Raw genomic sequence first — 22,224 nt, 5'->3', positions numbered from 1 at the left:
CAAGGTAGCTACAGTTGAAGTCAGAAGTTTACATACACCTGTAATGGCCGTCAAAGGGAGTAGACCAAGGCACAGCGGGTTGAGTGCTCATTTTAACGTTTCTTTTAATAAACTTGAACACGTAACAAAAACAAGAAAACGAATGACAGCTGTCATGACTGTCCTGATCAGGTCAGGGTACAGGAGACCACCACCCTACAGATTATCTCCCAAAACCCCAACAGAGGAGGAGAGATCTAGGGGTCTGAAGATGTGGGGGTTTTATGACCCCTCACGCCATAATAAACCTTAGGCCCCAGTGAAATTCCTTTGTCCTCACAATGGAATTCTGGCCTCAGAACATTAAACATGCAATAAAGGGACTTTGGAACAATGGTTTCCGTCAGCCACAACGGTGGTCATGACGAGAGGTGGAATATGAAAATGTATGTAACTTTTGAATTGTTATTAAAGGTTAAGAGATGACGTTATTATGAAAACATTGTACCTTTAAGAGTTTTCCCAGTATATGCCTGATGTTTATACATTGTACGTTGTGTGGAAAATATCCAAATCAAAGAGAATGTTTTGGTAAAGATGAGATGTGAAGGTAGTGTCTAAAATAGGATTTTAGTCAAATCTAGGCCTTGCCCCTTAACTTGGTCCGCCCAGAGAATTGCCCTAAAGGCGGTTACGCCCACTTCTGACCCTAGGGTATAAGACAGGAGAGTGAAGAATTAACATAGGAGACTAATTGACCCCAAGCTGCAGCGAAGGTCTAACAAAGTCAACGAACCCCAAAACGAAACACAAGGTTGAAGACAAAGAAATCTTTTTCTACACGAGCTATGGACGAGTAGCTGTGTCTAAGCGGGTGAATTCAAGCCGAACCACCCAGCCTCCACTCTCCATTGAATCGTGGTATATACACCGTTCGAGTCCGAAGCTGTGAGCTCTGAGCTACAGAGCTGTCTGTACTCAGAAGACCCCTTTCAGATCAAGGGCGAGGGATCAGACCACTTAGCCAAGAAGGACACTGACATCGTGAGGACAACCAGAGAGTTGCGCCGGAGAAGTGCGTCATTGAGAAGCCTAAACGACACACGCGGAGCTTCCCACCTGAGACCTCCAACACGTAATTACATCATTATATTCTGACCCATAAGAGCGGCAGTTCGGGGCAAGGCTAGGTTTAAATAAGCATGGCTGACAAATGAACCCAAATTTATATTTCTCTCGTGTACTTTCTTGGTTTCTCTCTCTTTTAAATCCCCATTTTGGGTAACACGCGCCATAGTGTGTTGGCCCGTTATACTAAGTCCCAATCAATAGCTAGACTGTGTTTTGTGTATGTGTATTTTTATCATCATTTTAGCTTGCTAGTAAATAAATAATCAACTAAGATTGGTGTGGTAAACTCATTGGTGAAGCCAGGGTCCGTGCAGATTCCCGGATTATGCGACGTTCAGAATGAGACTGTAGAGGAAATTGATTAATTTAGCGACTGTTGTAAAATCGATATTCTGATATCCTTTGAGTTAATTTGGGAAATAGAAACTCAATCAAAATACTGTTCCCATGGTGCCCCAGGTTGATGAGTTAATAATTGCTTGATTCATTGCTTAATTCATTTAATCACGCAATTATAAACCGTTAATCATTCGATGAGCAACAGTCGTCACATTAACTAATACAACGTCACGACACAGCTAAACAGTTTTGCAGGCTAACCCTAGCAGTGCAAAAACAACTTCCCACAAAACCCATTACAAAAAACACCCCTCTATATAGGACCTTCAATCAGAGGCAATGAAGAACAGCTGCCTCCAATTCAAGGTCAAACCAATAACCCTAAACATAGAACTAGAAAGACTAGACCAGAACATAGAAATATACTAACATAGAACATAACCAAAAAACCCGGAACACTCTAAACAAATACCCCCTGCCACGTCCTGACCAAACTATAATAACAAATAACCCCTTTACTGGTCAGGACGTGACAACACCTTAGCCAAATACATTTAAACTCAGTTTTTCACAATTCCTGACATGTAATCCTAGTAAAAAATGTCCTGTCTTAGGTTAGTTAGGATCACCACTTCATTTTAAGAATGTGAAATGTCAGAATAATAGTAGAGAGAATGATTGATTTTAGCTTTTATTTCTTTCATCACATTCCCAGTGGGTCAGAAGTTTACATACTCTCAATTAGTATTTGGTAGCATTGCCTTGAAATGGTTTAACTTGGGTCAAACATTTCAAGTAGCCTTCCACAAGCTTCCCACAAGAAGTTGGGTGAATTTTGGCCCATTTCTCCTGACAGAGCTGGTGTAACTGAGTCAGGTTTGTAGGCATCCTTGCTCGCACATGCTTTTTCAGTTCTGCCCACAAATATTCTATAAGATTGTGGTCAGGGCTATGTGATAGCCACTCCAATACCTTGACTTTGTTGTCCTTAAGCCATTTTGCCACAACTTTGGATGTATGCTTGGGGTCATCGTCCATTTGGAAGACCCATTTTCGACCAAGCTTTAACTTACTGACTGATGTCTTGAGATGTTGCTTCAATATATCCACATAATTGTCTTACCTCATGATGCCATCTATTTTGTGAAGTGCACCAGTCCCTCCTGCAGCAAAGCACCAACACAACATGATGCTGCGGTTGGGTTGGTGTTCTTCGGCTTGCAAGCATTCCCCTTTTTCCTCCAAACATAACGATGGTCATTATGGCCAAACAGTTCTATTTTTGTTTCATCAGACCAGAGGACATTTCTTCAAAAAGTATGATCTTTGTCCCCATGTGCAGTTGCAAACCATAGTCTGTCTTTTTTATGGCAGTTTTGGAGCAGTGACTTCTTCCTTGCTGAGCGGCCTTTCAGGTTATGTCGATATAGGACTTGTTTTACTGTGGGTATAGATACTTTTGTACCTGTTTCCTCCAGCATCATCACAAGGTCCTTCACTGTTGTTCTGGGATTGATTTGCACTTTCTCACCAAAGTACGTTCATCTCTAGGAAACAGAACGCGTCTACTTCCTGAGCGGTATGACGGCAGCGTGGTCTCATGGTGTTTATACTTGCGTACAAGTGTTTGTACAGATGAATGTGGTACCTTCAAGCGTTTGGAAATTGCTCCCAATGATGAACCAGACCTGTGGAGGTCTATAATTGTTTGGCTGATTTCTTTTGATTTTCCCATGATGTCAAGCAAAGAGGCACTGAGTTTGAAGGTAGGTCTTGAAATACATCCACAGGTACACCTCCAATTGACTCAAATGAGGTCAAATAGCCTATCAGAAGCTTCTAAAGCCATGACATAATTTTCTGGATTTTTCCAAGCTGTTTAAAGGCAGAGTCAACTTAGTGTATGTAAACTTCTGACACACTGGAATTGTGATACAGTGAATTATAAGTGAAATAATCTGTCTGTAAACAATTGATGGAAAAATGACTTGTGTCATGCACAAAGTAGATGTCCTAACTGACTTGCCAAAACTATAGTTTGTTATCAAGAAATTTGCGGAGTGGTTGAAAAACTAGTTTTAATGACTCCAACCTAAGTGTATGTAAACTTCCCACTTCAACTGTATATTCTTCTATAGTCCTTCATCCTATAATCGTCTGTTCCATACACTTGAAATTGACTGAAATTACTGTAAAATGTGTGCATATATTTTTATTTTATACACGGGTGAGAGGATTTGCCAGGTCTCTGAAAATGGTTTTGAACATCCAGTTTGGTCTGAAGACATTGAGTTAATTAATTCCCTTGGTGTTGGCTGCTTTTTCAGCCCTTCAATGCTTCTTCCTAATGGCTGACTTGTTCTGTTCGAGGAACGGACGTGGAGGAAGGAAGAGGAAATAAAAGTGATTCCAGACCTATCCTTTCTCTCCATCCTCCTCTCTTCTAAATCAGCTGCTCCAGAGACCATAAAAGACCTTCTCGTGATAAAAAATATAATTCTGCTAGTTTCATTTTCTTTTCCAATCACGCTCCAAAAACGTAATTGTTCCCCTTCAAATACATTACTGTTCCATGATTATAATTTCCATGGTTGAGAAGTGCAAGAGGAGCACGTACATGTACTCTGTGACGCCCCTTCCATCTATTGACACAAATCACACGTCACTAAAATGCAAGTTCCTTGCCTCACATTCAAGTATAGCCTTATACCAACACATGTAAAGTAAGATCTAATGTCAACAATGCACGCATCATGAAACATATCATTGTTTAATTGTGGAGAAGGATAATACATATTTTACATATAGTTATATAGTGAGTGATGGATGTACTGAATAGCTAAACAATTATATTGTGAATAATTAATAACCAATAATGATTAAAACTGAAGATCTAGGGAAACGGGGAAAATGTCTGTACTATAGCGTTGCTATTGCTATAGTTTCAGTATGATTACATAAAACACTGTTATTTATCCTGGGCCTTGTACATTACATCTTATAACTATAACCTATTCTACAATGCACCATTATAATACAGGTTTAGCACGTAATCCAGGCATCATCAAGATGTCTCTTGCTGGACACATAGAAAATCAGGATAATGCTTAAATAAATGCTTTTAAACCTTCCCGTTCCTCTGGACCTGTGTTATTCTACCAAGGCTTTATAGTATTAATCTGAAATATAGAGACTTATAACTACAGCCAGACAATGGAGGTTATACGTATTAATTATTGTGTTAAATCTAAAATGGATTCTCAGGCAGGATTAAGTATTGACTAATACAAAGCCTGTTTACTGCAGGTAATTTCTATCATTCTATTATAATCTCACTGAGATCAATATGTCTCTGTTGAATTCACAGAATGAATCTCCATACTATGAGTTTATTTATCAGGCTGTATCCCTGAAGCATCTCTTTACTCTACATCTATAAATCATAATACCTCTTAAAAGGTGAATTACTTGCAATATTGTAACTGCTTGTTTTAACTTAAATATATACCTCAAATGTGTAAGTAATTTAAGGGAAAGGGGTTAATATCAGTAATTTAAGGGAAATGGGGTAATATCAGTAATTTAAGGGAAAGGGGGTAATATCAGTAATTTAAGGGAAAGGGGGTGATATCAGTAATTTAAGGGAAAGGGGGTAATATCAGTAATTTAAGGGAAAGGAGGTAATACGCCTTGATGAAGCATTGGATTGCAGACACATAAATAATTGATGGTCCATTATTTTTATTCACTACCACACTGACTGATAACATTACTCTTCCAGCTAATTGTCTAGAAACCACCATTAAAAATGTTTAAAGAGAAAATGTTTGCTCCTCAAATGAATCAGGGAATCTCATGTTGCTGTGTTTCTGAGGCAGATAGATGGCCTGTATGTTCCTATCCCACCTGTCTGGAAAAGATAGGTCTACTAATGGCAACAGAATGCTGTTCAACAATAAAATGCATTATTAACGTTTTCACCTTTATTTAGTTAAGTGATAATGCCTGAGAAGCCGGTGTTTGGAGGATATATTGGCATGGGTGTTGATGGCAAACCATGCCAATCTATCCTCCAAACACTGGCTTCTCTGGCATTATCACTTTTATACAACAGGTTACCAACATATTCAAATAATGATTAACATATTTACCTTTTCTTTTGATGAATTTATTCATACTATTTTATCCTTCCACAAGATATAGATATAGTCCCATTCGTATGCCTTGCTTGCTAGCTAGCCAACTACGGCTAACTTACAGTCATGTCAAACAGTTTAAGCTGTTTTTCTCGTGACATTTATTTGGATACATCCATAACAATGAGTTAATAAGCTTCGATTTCACCTGCCATAGGAAATGTCAGGACACTGTTGTTCAGAGGAGCTAGCCAACAGCACAGCTAACACAATCACTTCAAACTGAAGTTGGAAAGGCTGCAAACTAGCTGCACTTCATTTTGTTTGACCTGCTTTCTATTGGCATTTCTTTGTATATATCCATAAATATTATGCCAGCTGATTCATGATTTTGTCTGGATGAGAAATGCTGCCTGCCTGTCTGTCTCCTCCCGACACGTTCATTACTATGGGACAGTTGGAGATCGAATTTGAATATTGAAACAATGTTGCAAATGTTGGAGAGACAGACCACAAGGTTTATACAAATGTCCGCTGTTGAAAATTAATGTAAGTCTAAAAGAAATGTGTGATAATGTCTAGATGCTTTTTATAGTGGAGATCAAGTTTATAAATTGCCTGGTTGGGCTGATGAGACAGCCAGATTGAACATGTTTTTATTTAACCTTTCTATAATATTCTATTGTATCTTAGTCTATGCTCGTCCATATATTTATATTTATATAATTCCATTCCTTACTTAGATTTGTGTGTATTGGGTATATGTTGTGAAATTGTTAGATATTGCTGCACTGTCAGAACTAGACACACAAGCTTTTTTTAAATATTTTTTATTTAACCTTTATTTAACTAGGCAAGTCAGTTAAAAACTAATTCTTATTTACATTGATTGTCTACACAGACGGAACAGAGTAAATAGGCATTTTAACGTCATAGATTTAGCCGGTGGTATGCGGTTTTAACCAATCAGCATTCAGGATTAGACCCACCTGTTGTATAATTAAGTAATAAGGCACGAGGGGGTTTGGTATATGGCCAATATACCACGGCTAAGGGCTGTTCCCCGGTAAGCCGTCATTGTAAATAAGAATTTGTTCTTAACTGACTTGCCTAGTTAAATAAAGGTACAAAAAATACAAATTTAAAATGATGGACAACGCATCGCAGGGTGCCTGGACACAGCCCTTAGCCGTGGTATATTGGCTATACACCACAAACCCCCGAGGGGCCTTATTGCCTCTATAAACTAGTAACCAACATAATTAGAGCAGTAAAAATAAATGTTTTGTCATACCGTGGTATAGGGTCTGATATACCACGGCTGTCTGCCAATAAGCATTCAGGGCTCAAACCACCCAGTTTATAATCATAAATAAACAATGCAAACAACAAAGTGGATGTGTGTTTGATGAATGGAGTGTCCCAGTGATCTTTTGGCCTCCATAACATGTGGGTGTATAGTGGACTTAAAACAAAAAATATATAATTATGAACATTCTAAAATGACATCACAAGATCTAGCAGAGTTAAACACAAGTCACTTATGAATTAATTGATTAAGTCCTGTTTTGCATTTATTTATTTGTGATGAGGAGGGTTCCCAGATAGGAGCCTATCTTTATTAACACACAATGTCTCTCCCCACTGCTCTCTCAACCTGTCCCTGGCCGTGCAATCCCCTTCAGCTTGTTACAGGGTGAACTTAAGTGTCCATACCAACATTTCTTAGCAGTATTAACACGTGTATAATATTTTGTTTTGATGTAATTACATCGCCTGTCGACTATACACAAGTTGTAGTTAAGCTTTGAGCTGTTTTCACATTTTCCTTTGTCTTTCCCCATGATCTTTGTCTGTCTATATGCTGCCATCTGCTGGTACAGTTTAGACACCACCACAGAAAGGACATGGTGATGATATCGAGTTTCCAACTGGAGAGAGTAGTAACTAATCAATGATTGAAAACTACATCAACAAATGTCTGATTTAGCGAAGTTACATTACGCCAGGACTATGGTCCTTATAGGACATGCCCCAGCAGGTCCAGAAAGTGGTTAACTGAACACACACTGTTATGTTTGACAAAAAGGCACACTATACTGTATCTGTTTGAGCAAGGGTGAAGCTACAGTTTAGTAAATTAATAATCCACAGCTAACCTGCATTATGCACTCCTTTAGAAGTGAGACTCCGCCTGCTGTCATAGCCCTTACAGAAAAAGATTGCAGTCAGAGTGCAGTTTAACTTCAGTATAACTGCAGTATGCAGCAACTATTGTGTCCAAAATAACACAGCCGGCTGCAGTTACTGCACTTTTACTACTGGCTAGGTCTCTCTTCAGTCTTTGGCTGCTCGGGTACTCTGAAATACAGCACGCACACTATGCAAAACATTACCAACCAAAGGCAATACTTTCTGGCAGCCTGATTTGCCTATCATCAAAAAAAGTTCCTCTTTATGCAACCACTCTCAACTCAGTGACATAGGGAATGGTGTAGGACTAACTGACCAAATTATGTTGAACATACGATGACAGAATGACATTCAGACAGGTCATAGATATTATTATCTAAAAGAAACAAAAACGAGTTGATTCACAACAAATTTTGAGTTCTGCGGAAGTCTTGTCGTCTACTCAGGAAAGACTCGTCATGGCCATCTTTCCTACATTACTTTTATTAGAGTAGCACAATTTTTTCCCCTTAATTCAGTGGGGCAGGATCCAAACTCGGTAGATTGATATTGAAGATGGAAGGAGCAGCGACGCGCACTGTGATAACGTCTACCAGCAGCAGCACGGATAACTTTTCCACCTCTACTCTGGCTTGTGATAGGCACTTTTTTCGCACTGCTTCGGGGCTCCTCGTTTTCGCAGAAATAGTAAGTAGTCAAGTTTCAAGGTTCAAGCTGTAGGCTAAGGGATACGCATGGTACATCGTCCAAAGACATGCTTACTTGCAGGTTCCTTATCAACAATGCAATAACAATAAGACATAATAAAGATAAGAATACGAACATAAATTAAATGGCTCAATAGAACAGAATAAACATTTTCTAGTAGCATAAGTATAATTCAAGAAAGCACATTTTATAGTCCAAAATTTACACTTGTACTGGAGAAGGTTGGGATGGGGGGCAGTGTTTAAACTGGGCAGTATGACAAGAGTCTGGTAGCAAATCAAAATCAAATCAAATTGTTTGGTCACATACATGTGTTTAGCTGATGTTACTGCGGGTGTAGCAAATTGGGCTCCCGAGTGGCGACGCGGTCTAAGGCACTGCATCTCAGTACAAGAGGCATTACTACAGTCCCTGATTTGAATCCAGGCTGTATCACATACGGCTGATTTTTCAAGGCGAAACTGCTCCAGCTCATTTAAGTTGGATGGGTTCTGCTGGTGTACAGTAATCTTTAAGTCATACCACAGATTCTCAATTGGATTGAGGTCTGGGCTTTGACTAGGCCATTCCAAGACATGTAAATGTTTCCCCTTTATAAACCACATGCTTAGGGTCATTGTCCTGCTGGAAGGTGAACCTCCGTCCCAGTCTCAAATCTCTGGAAGACTGAAACAGGTTTCCCTCAAGAATTTTCCTGTATTTAGCACCATCCATCATTCCATCAATTCTGACCAGTTTCCCAGTCCTTGCCGATGAAAAACATCCCCACAGCATGATGCTGCCACCACAATGCTTCACAGTGGGGATGAGTTTCTCGGGGTGATGAGAGGTGTTGGGTTTACGTCAGACATAGCATTTTCCTTGATGGCCAAAAAGCTACATTTTAGTCTCATCTGACCAGAGTACCTTATTCCATATGTTTGGAGAGTCTCCACATGCCTTTTGGTGAACACCAAATGTGTTTGCTTATTTTTTTCTTTAACCTGTTGGGGCTACAGGTTAGCAATGAACCCCGAGCCGGGATTGCTAACAAGGCTGGAAATTCAAAACATCAAAAATCTAATAATTTCAATTTCTCAAACAATCAACTATTTTACACAATTTAAATGATAAACATCTCCTTAATCTAACCACATTGTTCGATTTTCAAAGAGGCTTTACGGCAAAAGCATAAAGTTAGATTATGTTAGGACAGTACATAGCCACAAAAGTACAAACATCCATTTTCAATTCAAGGTCAGGCATCACCAAAAGCAGAAACCAGCTTGAATTATGCACTAACTTTTGTCAATCTCCATCAGATGACACTCCTAGGACGTTATGTTATACAATACATGCATTTTTTGTTCCATCAAGTTCATATTTATATCCAAAAACAGCATTTTACAGTAGCGTGAAATTCAGATTTTTTCTTCTCTGAAATGCTTCCGGTGAACATAACAAAATTACTATTCGAAAACATTGGTAAATTATAATATTGTCATTCAAAGAATAATATATTATCATCTCGTAATTGCTACCGAATGGCCAGATCTCAAAATAACTTTACTGGGAAATCACATTTTGCAATAAACGGGGTGCTATGCTAAGAACAACAGGCTATGCTATACAGTTAGCATCATCTAAAATCGATAATAACATTGTAAATACCCCCTTACCTTTGATTATCTCCATCAGAAGGCAGGATCCCAGGTCCGGAAGGCATTCCAGGTCCGGAACAAATGTGGTTTCTTTTGACAAAGTTCATAATTTATGTCCAAATAACACCAAGTACTTAGCGTTCATTATGCTCCCACAAAACGTGGTGTGGGGCTGGTAAAATCACGCCGAAAAGCTAAAAAAAACCTAGAAAATAATCTATTTATGTTCGTTCAAACATGTCAAATGTTGTTTAGCATTAATCTTTTGGTCCATTTTTAACGTTAAACATCAGTAATATTTTCACACAACCTATCCTATGTCTAGATAAAAAATGATGACAAACTCACGTTTCTCAGATTTATGCGCAGGCGCAAAAAAATGAAGTGATGACATGTCAACTTCCTTGGATTCTAATTTGCTCTCTGTTTATCATAGACGCTTCAAACAACTTTATAAAGATCGTTGACATCTAGTGGAAGCCGTAGGTGTTGCGAAATGAATCCTTTCTCACTATGGTATCTATAAAACAATGACACTAAATAGTACAGTCACAAAATTCACATTTTTTTGGATCTATTTTTCACAGGTTTTTGCCTGCAATATGAGTTTTGTTATACTTACAGACACCATTCAAACTGTTTTAGAAAATTCAGAGTGTTTTCTATCCGAATGTGTTAATAATATGCATATCCTAGCTTCTGAGTTGGTGTAGGAGGCAGTTAAAAATGGGCACATATTTTTTTCAAAATGTCTCAATACTGCCCCCGAGCCCCAACAGGTTTTAAGCAATGGCTTTTTTTCTGGCCACTCTGCCGTAAAGCCCAGCTCTGTGGAGTGTATGCCTTAAAGTGGTCCTATGGACAGATACTCCAATCTCCGCTGTGGAGGTTTGCAGCTCTTTCAGGGTTATCTTTGGTCTCTTTGTTGCCTTTCTGATTAATGCCCTCCTTGCCTGGTCCGTGAGTTTTGGTGGGCGGCCCTCTCTTGGCAGGTTTGTTGTGGTGCCATATTCTTTCCATTTTTTAATCATGGATTTAATGGTGCTCCGTGGGATGTTCAAAGTTTTGGATATATTTTTATAACCCAACCCTGATCTGTATTCTCCACAACTTTGTCTCTGACCTGTTTGGAGAGCACCTTGGTCTTCATGGTGCTGCTTGCTTGGTGGTGCTCCTTGCTTAGTGGTGTTGCAGACTCTGGGGCCTTTCAGAACAGGTGTATATATACTGAGATTATGTGACAGATCATGTGACACTTATTTAACTAATTATGTGACTTCTGAAGGTACAGTTAAAGTCGGAAGTTTACATACACCTCAGCCAAAATACATTTAAACTCAGTTTTTCACAATTCCTGACATTTAATCCTAGTAAACATTCCCTGTCTTAGGTCAGTTAGGATCACCACTTTATTTTAAGAATGTGAAATGTCAAAATAATAGCAGAGAGAATGATTTATTTCAGCTTTTATTTCTTTCATCACATTCCCAGTGGGTCAGACGTTTACATACACTCAATTAGTATTTGGTAGCATTGCCTTTAAATTGTTTAACTTGGGTCAAACGTTTCGGGTAGCCTTCCACAAGCTTCCCACAATAAGTTGGGTGAACTTTGGCCCATTCCTCCTAACAGAGCTGATGTAACTGAGTCAGGTTTCTAGGCCTCCTTGCTCACACACGCTTGCCCACAAATTGTCCATAGGATTGAGGTCAGGGCTTTTAAGCAATTTTGCCACAACTTTGGAAGTATGCTTGGTGTCATTGTCCATTTGGAAGACCCATATTCGACCAAGCTTTAACTTCCTGACTGATGTCTTGAGATGTTGCTTCAATATATCCACATAATTTTCTTACCTCATGATGCCATCTATTTTGTGAAGTGCACCAGTCCCTCCTGCAGCAAAGCACCAACACAACATGATGCTGCCACCCCCGTGCTTCGTGGTTGGGATGGTGTTCCTCGGCTTGCAAGCCTCCCCCTTTTCCCTCCAAACATAACGATGGTAATTGTGGCCAAACAGTTCTATTTTTGTTTCATCAGACCAGAGGATATTTGTCCAAAAAGTACGATCTTTGTCCCCATGTGCAGTTGCAAACTGTAGTCTGGCTTTTTATGGCAGTTTTGGAGCAGTGGCTTCTTCCTTGCTGAGCGGCCTTTCAGGTTATGTCGATATAGGACTCGTTTTACTGTGGATATAGATACTTTTGTACCTGTTTCCTCCAGCATCTTCACAAGGTCCTTTGCTGTTGTTCTGGGATTGATTTGCACTTTTCACACCAAAGTATGTTCATCTCTAGGAGATAGAACACATCTCCTTCCTGAGCGGTATGACGGCTGCGTGGTCCCATGGTGTTTATACTTGCGTACTATTGTTTGTACAGATGAATGTGCTACCTTCAGGCATTTGGAAATTGCTCCCAAGTATGAACCAGACTTGTGGACGTCTCCGATTATTTTTCAGAACTCTTGGCTGATTTCTTTGAAATGCCTCTCCCCACTCCCCACTCTCCCCACTCTTGGCTGATTTCTTCAATACATCCACAGGTACCCCTCCAATTGACTCAAATCCTGTCAATTAGCATATCAGAAAAGCCATGACATAATTTGCTGGAATTTTCCAAGCTGTTTAAAGGCACAGTCATTTTAGTGTATGTAAGCTTCTGGCCCACTGGAATTGTGATACAGTGAATTATAAGTAAAATAATCTGTCTGTACATTTTTTGGGAAAAATGACTTGTGTCATGCACAAAGTAGATGTCCTAATCGACTTGCCAAAAATATAGTTTCTTAACAAGAAATTTGTGGAGTGGTTGAAAAACGAGTTTTAATGACTCCAACCTAAGTGTATGTAAACTTCCGACTTCAACTGTAATTGGTTGCACCAGATCTAATTTAGGGGCTTCATAGTAAAGGGAGTGAATACATATGCATGCACCACTTTTCCTTTTTTTTGTTCTTTTTTTACATTTTTTTAATAAATACTTTTTTTCATTTCACTTCACCAATTTGGACTATTTTGTGTATGTTCATTACATGAAATCCAAATAAAAATCTATTTAAATTACAGGTTGTAATGCAACAAAATAGGAAAAATGCCAAGGGGATGAAAACTTTTGCAAGGCACTGTACATATGAGATGAGTAATGCAAGATGTAAATATTATTAAAGTGACATTATTAAAGTGGCTTGTGTTCCATTTATTATAGTTGCCAATGATTTCAAGTCTGTGTACATAGGCAGCAGCCTCTCTGTGCTAGTGATGGCTATTTAACCTGTTGGGTCTAGGGGGCAGCATTTGCACGTCTGGATAAAAAAAATGTACCCGATTTAATCTGGTTACTAATCCTACCCAGTAACTAGAATATGCATATACTTATTATATATGGATAGAAAACACTCTAAAGTTTCCAAAACTGTTTGAATGGTGTCTGTGAGTATAACAGAACTCATTTGGCAGGCAAAACCCTGAGACATTTTCTGACAGGAAGTGGATACCTGATGTGTTGTATTGACTTTAAACCTATCCCATTGAAAAACACAGGGGTTTAGGAATATTTTGGCACTTCCTATTGCTTCCACTAGATGTCACCAGCCTTTACAAAGTGTTTTGAGTCTTCTGGAGGGAGATCTGACCGAACAAGAGCCATGGAACGGTGATGTCCCATTAGACACCTGGCGCGCTAGTTCATGTTGGGTACCCTCGTTCCAATACGTTATAAAAGAGTATGCATTCGTCCACCTTGAATATTATTCATGTTCTGGTTAAAAAAGGCCCTAATGATTTATGCTATACAACGTTTGACATGTTTGAACGAACGGAAATATATTTTTTCCCCTCGTTCATGACGAGAAGTCCGGCTGGCTTACATCATGTGCTAACGAGGACGGAGATTTTTGGACATAAATGATGAGCTTTTTTGAACAAAACTACATTCGTTATGGACCTGTGATACCTGGAAGTGACATCTGATGAAGAGAATCAAAGGTAATGGATTATTTACATAGTATTTTCGATTTTAGATCTCCCCAACATGACGTCTAGTCTGTATCGCAACGCGTATTTTTCTGGCCGCAGTGCTCAGATTATTGCAAAGTGTGATTTCCCAGTAAGGTTATTTTTAAATCTGGCAAGTTGATTGCGTTCAAGAGATGTAAATCTATAATTCTTTAAATGACAATATAATATTTTACCAATGTTTTCTAATTTTAATTATTTAATTTCTGACGCTGACTTGACTGCCGGTTATTGGAGGGAAACGATTTCCTCAACATCAATGCCATAGTAAAAAGCTGTTTTTGTATATAAATATGAACTTGATAGAACTAAAAATGCATGCATTGTCTAACATAATGTCCTAGGAGTGTCATCTGATGGAGATTGTAAAAGGTTAGTGCATCATTTTAGCTGGTTTTATGGTTTTGGTGACCCTGTCTTTGACTTGACAAAACATTACACACAACTCTTGTAAATGTACTGTCCTAACATACTCTAAATTTATGCTTTCGCCATAAAACCTTTTTGAAATCGTAAAACGTGGTTAGATTAAGGAGATGTTTATCTTTCAAATGGTGTAACATAGTTGTATTTTTGAAAAATTTGAATTTTGACATTTATTTGGATTCAAATTTGCCGCTCTTGAAATGCACCTGCTGTTGATGGAGTGCACCACGGGTGGCACGCTAGCGTCCCACCTAGCCCCAAGAGGTTCAGTCTGATGGCCTTGAGATAGCTGTTTTTCAGTCTCTCGGTCCCAGCTTTGATGCACCTGTACCGACTTCGCATTCTGGATAATAGAGAGATGAACAGGGAGTGGATTGGGTGGTTGTTGTCCTTGATGGTCTTTTTGGCCTTCCTGTGACAGTGGGTACTGTAGGTGTCCTGAAGGCAGGTAGTTTGCCCCAGGTGATGCGTTGTGCAGACCGCACCATCCTCTGGAGAGCCCTGCTGTTGTGGGCGGTGCAGTTGCCATACCAGGCGGTGATACATCCTGACAGGATGCTCTCAATTGTGCATCTGTAAAAGTTTGTAAGGGTTTTAGGTGACAAGCCAATTTTTTTCTGCCTGCTGAGTTTGAAGAGGCGCTATTGCGCCTTCTTCACCACACTGTTTGTGTGGGTGGACCATTTCAGTTTGTCAGTGATGTGTATGCAGAGAAACTTAAAACTTTCCACCTTCTCCACTGCTGTCGCGTTGATGTGGATAGGGGGGTGCTCCTTCTGCTTTTTCCTGAAGTCCATGATCATCTCCTTTGTTTTGTTGACATTGAGTGAGATGTTATTTTCCTGGCACCACATTCCCAGAGCCCTCACCTCCTCCCTGTAGGCTGTCTAGTCGTTGTTGGTAATCAAGTCTACTACTGTTGTGTCGTCTGCAAACTTGATGATTGAGTTGGCGGCATGCTTGGCCACGCAGTCATGAGTGAACAGGGAGTACAGGAGGGGGCTGAGTACGCAACCTTGAGGGGCCCCAGTGTTCAGGATCAGCGAAGTGGAGGTGTTGTTTCCTACGTTCACCACCTGGGGGTGGCCCGTCAAGAAGTCCAGGACCCAATTGCACAGGGCGGGGTTCAGACCCAGGGCCTCGAGCTTAAGGATGAGCTTGGAGGGTACTATGGTGTTGAATGCTGAGCTTTAGTCAATGAACAGCATTCTTACATAGGTATTCCTCTTGTCCAGATGGGATAGGGCAGTGTGCAGTGTGATGGCGATTGCATCGTCTTTGGACCTATTGGGGCGGTAAGCAAATTGAAGTGGGTCTAGGGTGACAGGTAAGATGGAGGTGATATGATCCTTGACTAGTCTCTCAAGGCACTTCATGATGACAGAGGTGAGTGCTACGGGGCGATAGTCATTTAGTTCAGTTACCTTTGCATTCTTGGGTACAGGAACAATGGTGGCCATCTTGAAACATGTGGGGACAGCAGACTGGGATAGGGAGCGATTGAATATGTCCGTAAACTCACCAGCCAGTTGGTCTGCGCATGCTCTGAGTTGTGATGTCAGTGTGTAGCATGAATGTAAATGTGTGTACGTCTATATGGGCGTGTGCATGAGTGAGTGCATGTGTGCTAAGGTGAGGAGAATCAGAGCAGGTGGTCAGTCCAGTTAAATTGTTCAGCAGTCTGATGGCTTGTAGATAGAAACTGTCTCTGAGCCTGTTGGTATCAGACCTCATGCTCTGACCCTCTGCCAGATGTTAAGGGAGGGAGAGAACAGCTTGTGGCTGGGGTGTGTGGGGTCCTGGATGATGCTGCGGGACTTCCTCAGGCACTGTTTCGAGTAGATGTACTGGATGGGTGAGAGCAAGGTCCCATGATGTACTGTGCCGTCTTCACCACCCGCTGGAGGGCCTTGCGGTCGTATACGGAACAATTCCCCTACCAGGCCGTGATGCAACCCGGTCAGGACATTCTTGATGATGCAGGGCTAGTATTTGGAGAGGACCCCGGGGCGGCATGCTGCTGTGCCCTCTTGACAACAGTGGAGGTGGTGTTGGTCCATGACAAGTCCTAGGTGATGTGGACGCCGAGGAACTTAAAACTAGTGACTCTCTCTACTGCAATCACTATGGCAGTGGCTTTTACCATCTTTCTCACAATAACTGCCATTCATGGAGGGAATCAATTCCGCTTTGTTGATTAAACAAATTAAACACATTATGATGATCAGACATTTTATATTGTTCATACCTTGTATCACATGGCTAATTGTACCCTTATCATAGGGGTACAATTAGTTCTGATAAAGGGACGAGTTAGCCATTTGCTGAATTCCATTACTTTTATACAGATTTTAATTCTGTTCGACCTGTTTATTTTATGGGCATTTTATACACATTTTGCATAGGCTACGTTTTTTCACAGATGGTGAAGTGACATTGTATTGAACACTGCACTGAACTGAAGATTCAATTATTTCACATTTTTCAAGGAAATGTAACTGGAGAAATTGACCATAATGTCAACCTACTTCCTGTAATATAGGCTACCTCCTGTAATATAGGTTACTTCCTGTAATATAGGCTACTTTCTGAAAAATAGGCTACTTTCTGAAATATAGACTACTCCCTGTAATATATACTACTTTCTGTAATATAGACTACTTTCTGTAATATAGAATTATTTCTGTGTAGACAGATATTGGTTCTCAGTACAGTGTTTTATTTTTCTCTGGAAAGGGAAGTTGCTTAAAAACAAGGTCAGTTTTATTGTCCCTTTTCCTTCCAGCATCAGAGGAGAATGTGACCATAAGAGTCTCCTCTTCCACTTAGGCCAGACATTATTTTTTCCTGTGACATGAAGCAACCAATGAAACATTATTTTCTTTTAATAACAGGAAGGGAGGTTTGCAGTGCAACAAAGGACAAAACATCCCATTATTTACAGTAGCACGCAGTATAACAATCTGCATCTATAGATTTATCAGAATCAATGTGTTACGACATTCTTTCAAAATGCTGTCAGATCAGATAGGTGTCAGTCAGCTGCGGGGTTAATTTCGGGTTCCAGAAATACAAACTATGAAAAATCACTTGGCAATTATGTTATACTTTGAATAGCTGTTGTACTGTTTTAGACGAGAGTTTGCAGGTAAACAGATCACTCTACACTGCACTGGATCCTGTGCATAGGATTTGATTTGATTTAGGCTATATTATTTCCTTTCATTGTCATATCTTTCTATGCCTTCAAGATAAGCACAGCAAATGCATTTAAATTCATGATGAGGTAGACACCACCAGACCACAGCCATCACTGACTATGTGTGCGTCCCAAATGGCGTCCTATTCCCTGTATAGTGCACTACTTTCTACTGGAGCCCTATGGCCCCTGTTAAAAAGTAGTGCACTATAAAGGGAATAGGATACCATTTGGAATGTTGGCTATATGCTTCCCTGTCCCCTCAGGTGTTTGGTCTGCTGGTATGGATGCTGATAGCAGGGACGGAGTACTTCCGTGTGTCTGCCTTTGGGTGGGTCATGTTTGTGGCCATCTTGTACTGGGTCCTGACGGTCATCTTCCTCATCATCTACCTGACCATGGCTTACAACAGGATCCCTCAGGTCCCCTGGACAACTGTGGTACGACACATACTACGACACATAATACAACAGCACATTATTTGAAACATGAGGGATTGAGGTTGTTTATTATATATTTAGTAATTGAATAATTGTGGACTATTTATGTAACAGAAAACCAATGGAGTTAACTGCCTTGATGGTTTTGGGGGAGAGAGCAAATAGATTAACCAAGTCTTTATGAATGTGATCAAATGAAGCCATTCTATAATGTGTACTACCCTACAGTATCTGAGCCAGCCAGCCAGTAATCCTGTTGTCATTCTACAGGGTCTGTTCTTCAACAGTAGTGCTACAGTGATGTATGTGGTGTTGTACAGCGCCTGTTCTTCAACAGTAGTGCTACAGTGATGTATGTGGTGTTGTACAGGGCCTGTTCTTCAACAGTAGTGCTACTGTGATGTATGTGGTGTTGTACAGTGCCTGTTCTTCAACAGTAGTGCTACAGTGATGTATGTGGTGTTGTACAGGGCCTGTTCTTCAACAGTAGTGCTACAGTGATGTATGTGGTGTTGTACAGGGCCTGTTCTTTAACAGTGGTGCTACAGTGATGTATGTGGTGTTGTACAGGGTCTGTTCTTCAACAGTAGTGCTACAGTGATGTATGTGGTGTTGTACAGGGTCTGTTCTTCAACAGTAGTGCTACAGTGATGTATGTGGTGTTGTACAGGGCCTGTTCTTCAACAGTAGTGCTACAGTGATGTATGTGGTGTTGTACAGGGCCTGTTCTTCAACAGTAGTGCTACAGTGATGTATGTGGTGTTCTACAGGGCCTGTTCTTCAACAGTAGTGCTACAGTGATGTATGTGGTGTTCAACAGGGCCTGTTCTTCAACAGTAGTGCTACAGTGATGTATGTGGTGTTGTACAGGGCCTGTTCTTCAACAGTAGTGCTACAGTGATGTATGTGGTGTTCTACAGGGCCTGTTCTTCAACAGTAGTGCTACAGTGATGTATGTGGTGGCAGCAGCAGTGGATGCAGCTTCAATCAGCCATGCTGTTAAGGGGCGCCATAACTACAACTGCTGGGTCGCATCCACAGTAAGAAAACCACCTCAGACCTCCCAGACAGACATTTAAATCACGCAAACTTTTAAAATATACCACAAATATGATTTATGATTACAACGATATTAAAATATACAATATTAAAATGCTAAATATATGCCTACAAGTCAGATAAGAGAGGTATGATGCCACTGTGTACCATCCAGAATGATATATATTTGGTCCATTTAAGCCTACTCTACTCAGACCCAGTATTGTACTGAATTTGAATATTTTCATCTGTCTGTTTTTCAGTTCTTTTCCTTCCTGGTCACTCTCTGCTATGCAGGAAGTACATATTTAAGTTTTAAATCGTGGAGATCAAGGGATGAGGAACAATAACCAATCATAAAGGACAGCTAAAGTATATCCGTTATGGAACACATGAAGGATGCAACAACCACATGAAGGATGCAACAACCACTTTGGAATGCATTTCTCTATTATTTTATTTCTGTTATTTTGGAGTTACGGTGTGTTTCATCTGTTGGAATGACAGAGTCTTAACCTCAGTGGTGTTTTTACTTCTTATGCACTCATGAGTTTTTTTAAAATTACATTTGGATGAAAATGACTGAAGCTAATAAAGTGGCTATTCTATTTTTTCTGAAGCTGGAGGTCTAAGCTTTAACTCCAATATTAAAATGGATTAGACAGTAATGTTGTCCCACACTAGATGGTGCTACAATACAAGGCTAAGAAACAGGGCTTATGAAGACCATTACAGTCAATTCTCTTTTTGATTATGATTATGTGACCAGTTTCAGGAAACTAGGCGTACTTCACAGGAGTACCGTTTCAATTAGACATTTTCTTTTCAAAAAGCGTTTTTGGCGGAAATGCCTATTCGAACATGTGAACTTTCATGCCATCTGTAAATACGAATAAAAATGTTAAATTACAAGCCTAGTTGGTTTAGCCACAGAAAAGACAGCAACCTTCTTGCTAGCCATGATTGGCTGAGATAATGAGTGGGCTGGACATGCCAAGGGATGAGTTTGGATTGGTCTGCCATTTAGCACGCGTCTGTCTATTTGAGCTGGTCAGTATGTGTTGCTAATCCTGTCTAACGCAGCTTATTATTTTTATGTATCGCGTAGTAAAACTGCATACGTGTTGCTCTCCACTTTCTGGAGAACTGAGTTAAGTGGAATTCAAGTATGATAGCCAAGGAGATGGAGAAAACACCTGTCTCCGGATTACATCTTCAAACTTAGGGCAACCACGGCATCCAACCATGTATATGGTTAAGAAAGTGGTTTCATTTCAAATTAAAGTCTACTGTTAGCTAGCTAATGTTAGCTGGCTGGCTAGCTAGCTTACATTACATGTATGATCTTATTATTTGAATCTCAGATCCATTTGCTTGGCTAGCAAACATTGAACCTGGTTGGTTAGCTACCTGCAGATTCATGCAGGGTAGTAACGTCATGAGTTGGGATTATGGTTCATTGTTTAGCTAGCTTTGAGTCAGCCACACTGGACAAAAATATAAATGCAATATGCAACAATTTAGAATTTTTTACAGAGTTACAGTTCATATAAGGAATTCAGTCAATTTAAATAAATAAATTAGACCCTAATCTATGGATTTCACATGACTGGGAATACAGATATGCATCTGTTGGTCACAAATACCTAAAAAAAAGGTAGGGGTGGATATCAGAAAACCAGTCAGTATCTGGTGTGACCACCATTTGCCTCATGCTGCGTGACACAACTCCTTCGCATAGAGTTGATCTGGCTGTTGATTGTGCCCTGTGGAATGTTGTCCCACTCCTCTTCAATGTCTGTGTGAAGTTGCTGGATATTGGCGGGAACTGGAACACGCTGTTGTACACACCAGTCCAGAGCATTCCAAACATGCTCAATGGGTGACATGTCTGATGAGTATGCAGACCATGGAAGAACTAGGACATTTTCAGCTTCCAGGAAATGTGTACAGATCCTTGCGACATGGGGCTGTGCGTTATCATGCTGAAACATGAGGTGAAGGCGGTGGATGAATGGCACAAAAATGGTCCTCAGGATCTCGTCACGGTATCTCTGTGCATTCACATTGCCATTGATAAAAATGGAATTGTGTTCGTTGTCCGCTTATTCCTGCCCATACCATAACCCCAGCGCCACCATGTGGCACTCTGTTCACCACTCATCCACACAACGTCATACACGCTGTCTCCATCTGGCCGGTATAGTTGAAACTGAGATTAATCCATGAAGATCACACTTCTCCAGCGTGCCTGTGGCCATCGAAGGTGAGCATTTGCCCACAGAAGTCAATTACGATGCCAAAGTGCAGTCAGGTCAAGACCCTGGTGAGAACGACGAGCACGCAGATGAGCTTCCCTGAGATGGTTTCTGAAAGTTTGTGCAGAAATTATTTGGTTGTGCAAACCCACAGTTCCATCAGCTGTCCAGGGAGCTGGTCTCAGACGATCCCGCAGGTGAAGAAGCCAGATGTGGAGGTCCTGGGCTGGCGTGGTTACATGTGGTCTGAGGTTATGAGGCCGGTTGGAAGTACTGCCAAATTCTCTAAAATGGCGGAGGTCAAGACCCTGGTGAGAACGACGAGCACACAGATGAGCTTCCCTGAGAAGGTTTCTGACAGTTTGTGCTGAAATTATTTTGTTGTGCAAACCCACAGTTTCATCAACTGTCCGGGTGGCTGGTCTCAGATGATCCCTCAGGGGAAGAAGCCAGATGTGGAGGTCCTGGGCTGGCGTGGTTACATGTGGTCTGAGGTTATGAGGCCGGTTGGAAGTACTGCCAAATTCTCTAAAATGGCATTGGAAGCGGCTTATGGTTTATTCTTTATTCTTCAGAGCTCGTGCTACTAGGTGACCTAAACTGGGACATGCTTAACCTGTTAGGGCTAGGGGGCAGCATTTGCACGTCTGGATAAAAAAATTTACCCGATTTAATCTGGTTACTAATCCTACCCAGTAACTAGAATATGCATGTACATATTA

General features: G+C 40.5%; 1 protein-coding gene across 1 annotated transcript; it reads left to right on the top strand.

The window, feature by feature from the left end:
* The first annotated feature begins 8,077 nt into the window (after nt 1–8,077).
* On the top strand, nt 8,078–20,156 carry LOC106584706 (CKLF-like MARVEL transmembrane domain-containing protein 8). The gene is made up of 4 exons (XM_014170220.2): nt 8,078–8,465; nt 18,033–18,206; nt 19,127–19,246; nt 19,508–20,156. Exons 1-4 carry the CDS (start codon nt 8,334–8,336, stop codon nt 19,592–19,594), a joined length of 513 nt encoding a protein of 170 aa, XP_014025695.1. The 5' UTR covers nt 8,078–8,333; the 3' UTR covers nt 19,595–20,156.
* Nucleotides 20,157–22,224: the final 2,068 nt, after the last annotated feature.

This window comes from Salmo salar, chromosome ssa02 (assembly GCF_905237065.1).
Source record: "Salmo salar chromosome ssa02, Ssal_v3.1, whole genome shotgun sequence".
In the NCBI taxonomy this organism is placed as follows: Eukaryota; Metazoa; Chordata; class Actinopteri; order Salmoniformes; family Salmonidae; genus Salmo; species Salmo salar.
Note: the sequence above shows the minus strand (reverse complement) of the source record. Positions and strands in the feature narration are given on the sequence as shown.

Excerpts from the sequence above, each read along its gene's own strand:
- LOC106584706 (XM_014170220.2), top strand. The coding sequence starts at position 8,334 with ATGGAAGGAGCAGCGACGCGCACTGTGATAACGTCTACCAGCAGCAGC. Across the intron at positions 8,466-18,032 it reads TCCTCGTTTTCGCAGAAATA|GTGTTTGGTCTGCTGGTATG; the intron begins GTAAGTAGTCAA and ends CTGTCCCCTCAG. Across the intron at positions 19,247-19,507 it reads ACTGCTGGGTCGCATCCACA|TTCTTTTCCTTCCTGGTCAC; the intron begins GTAAGAAAACCA and ends TCTGTTTTTCAG.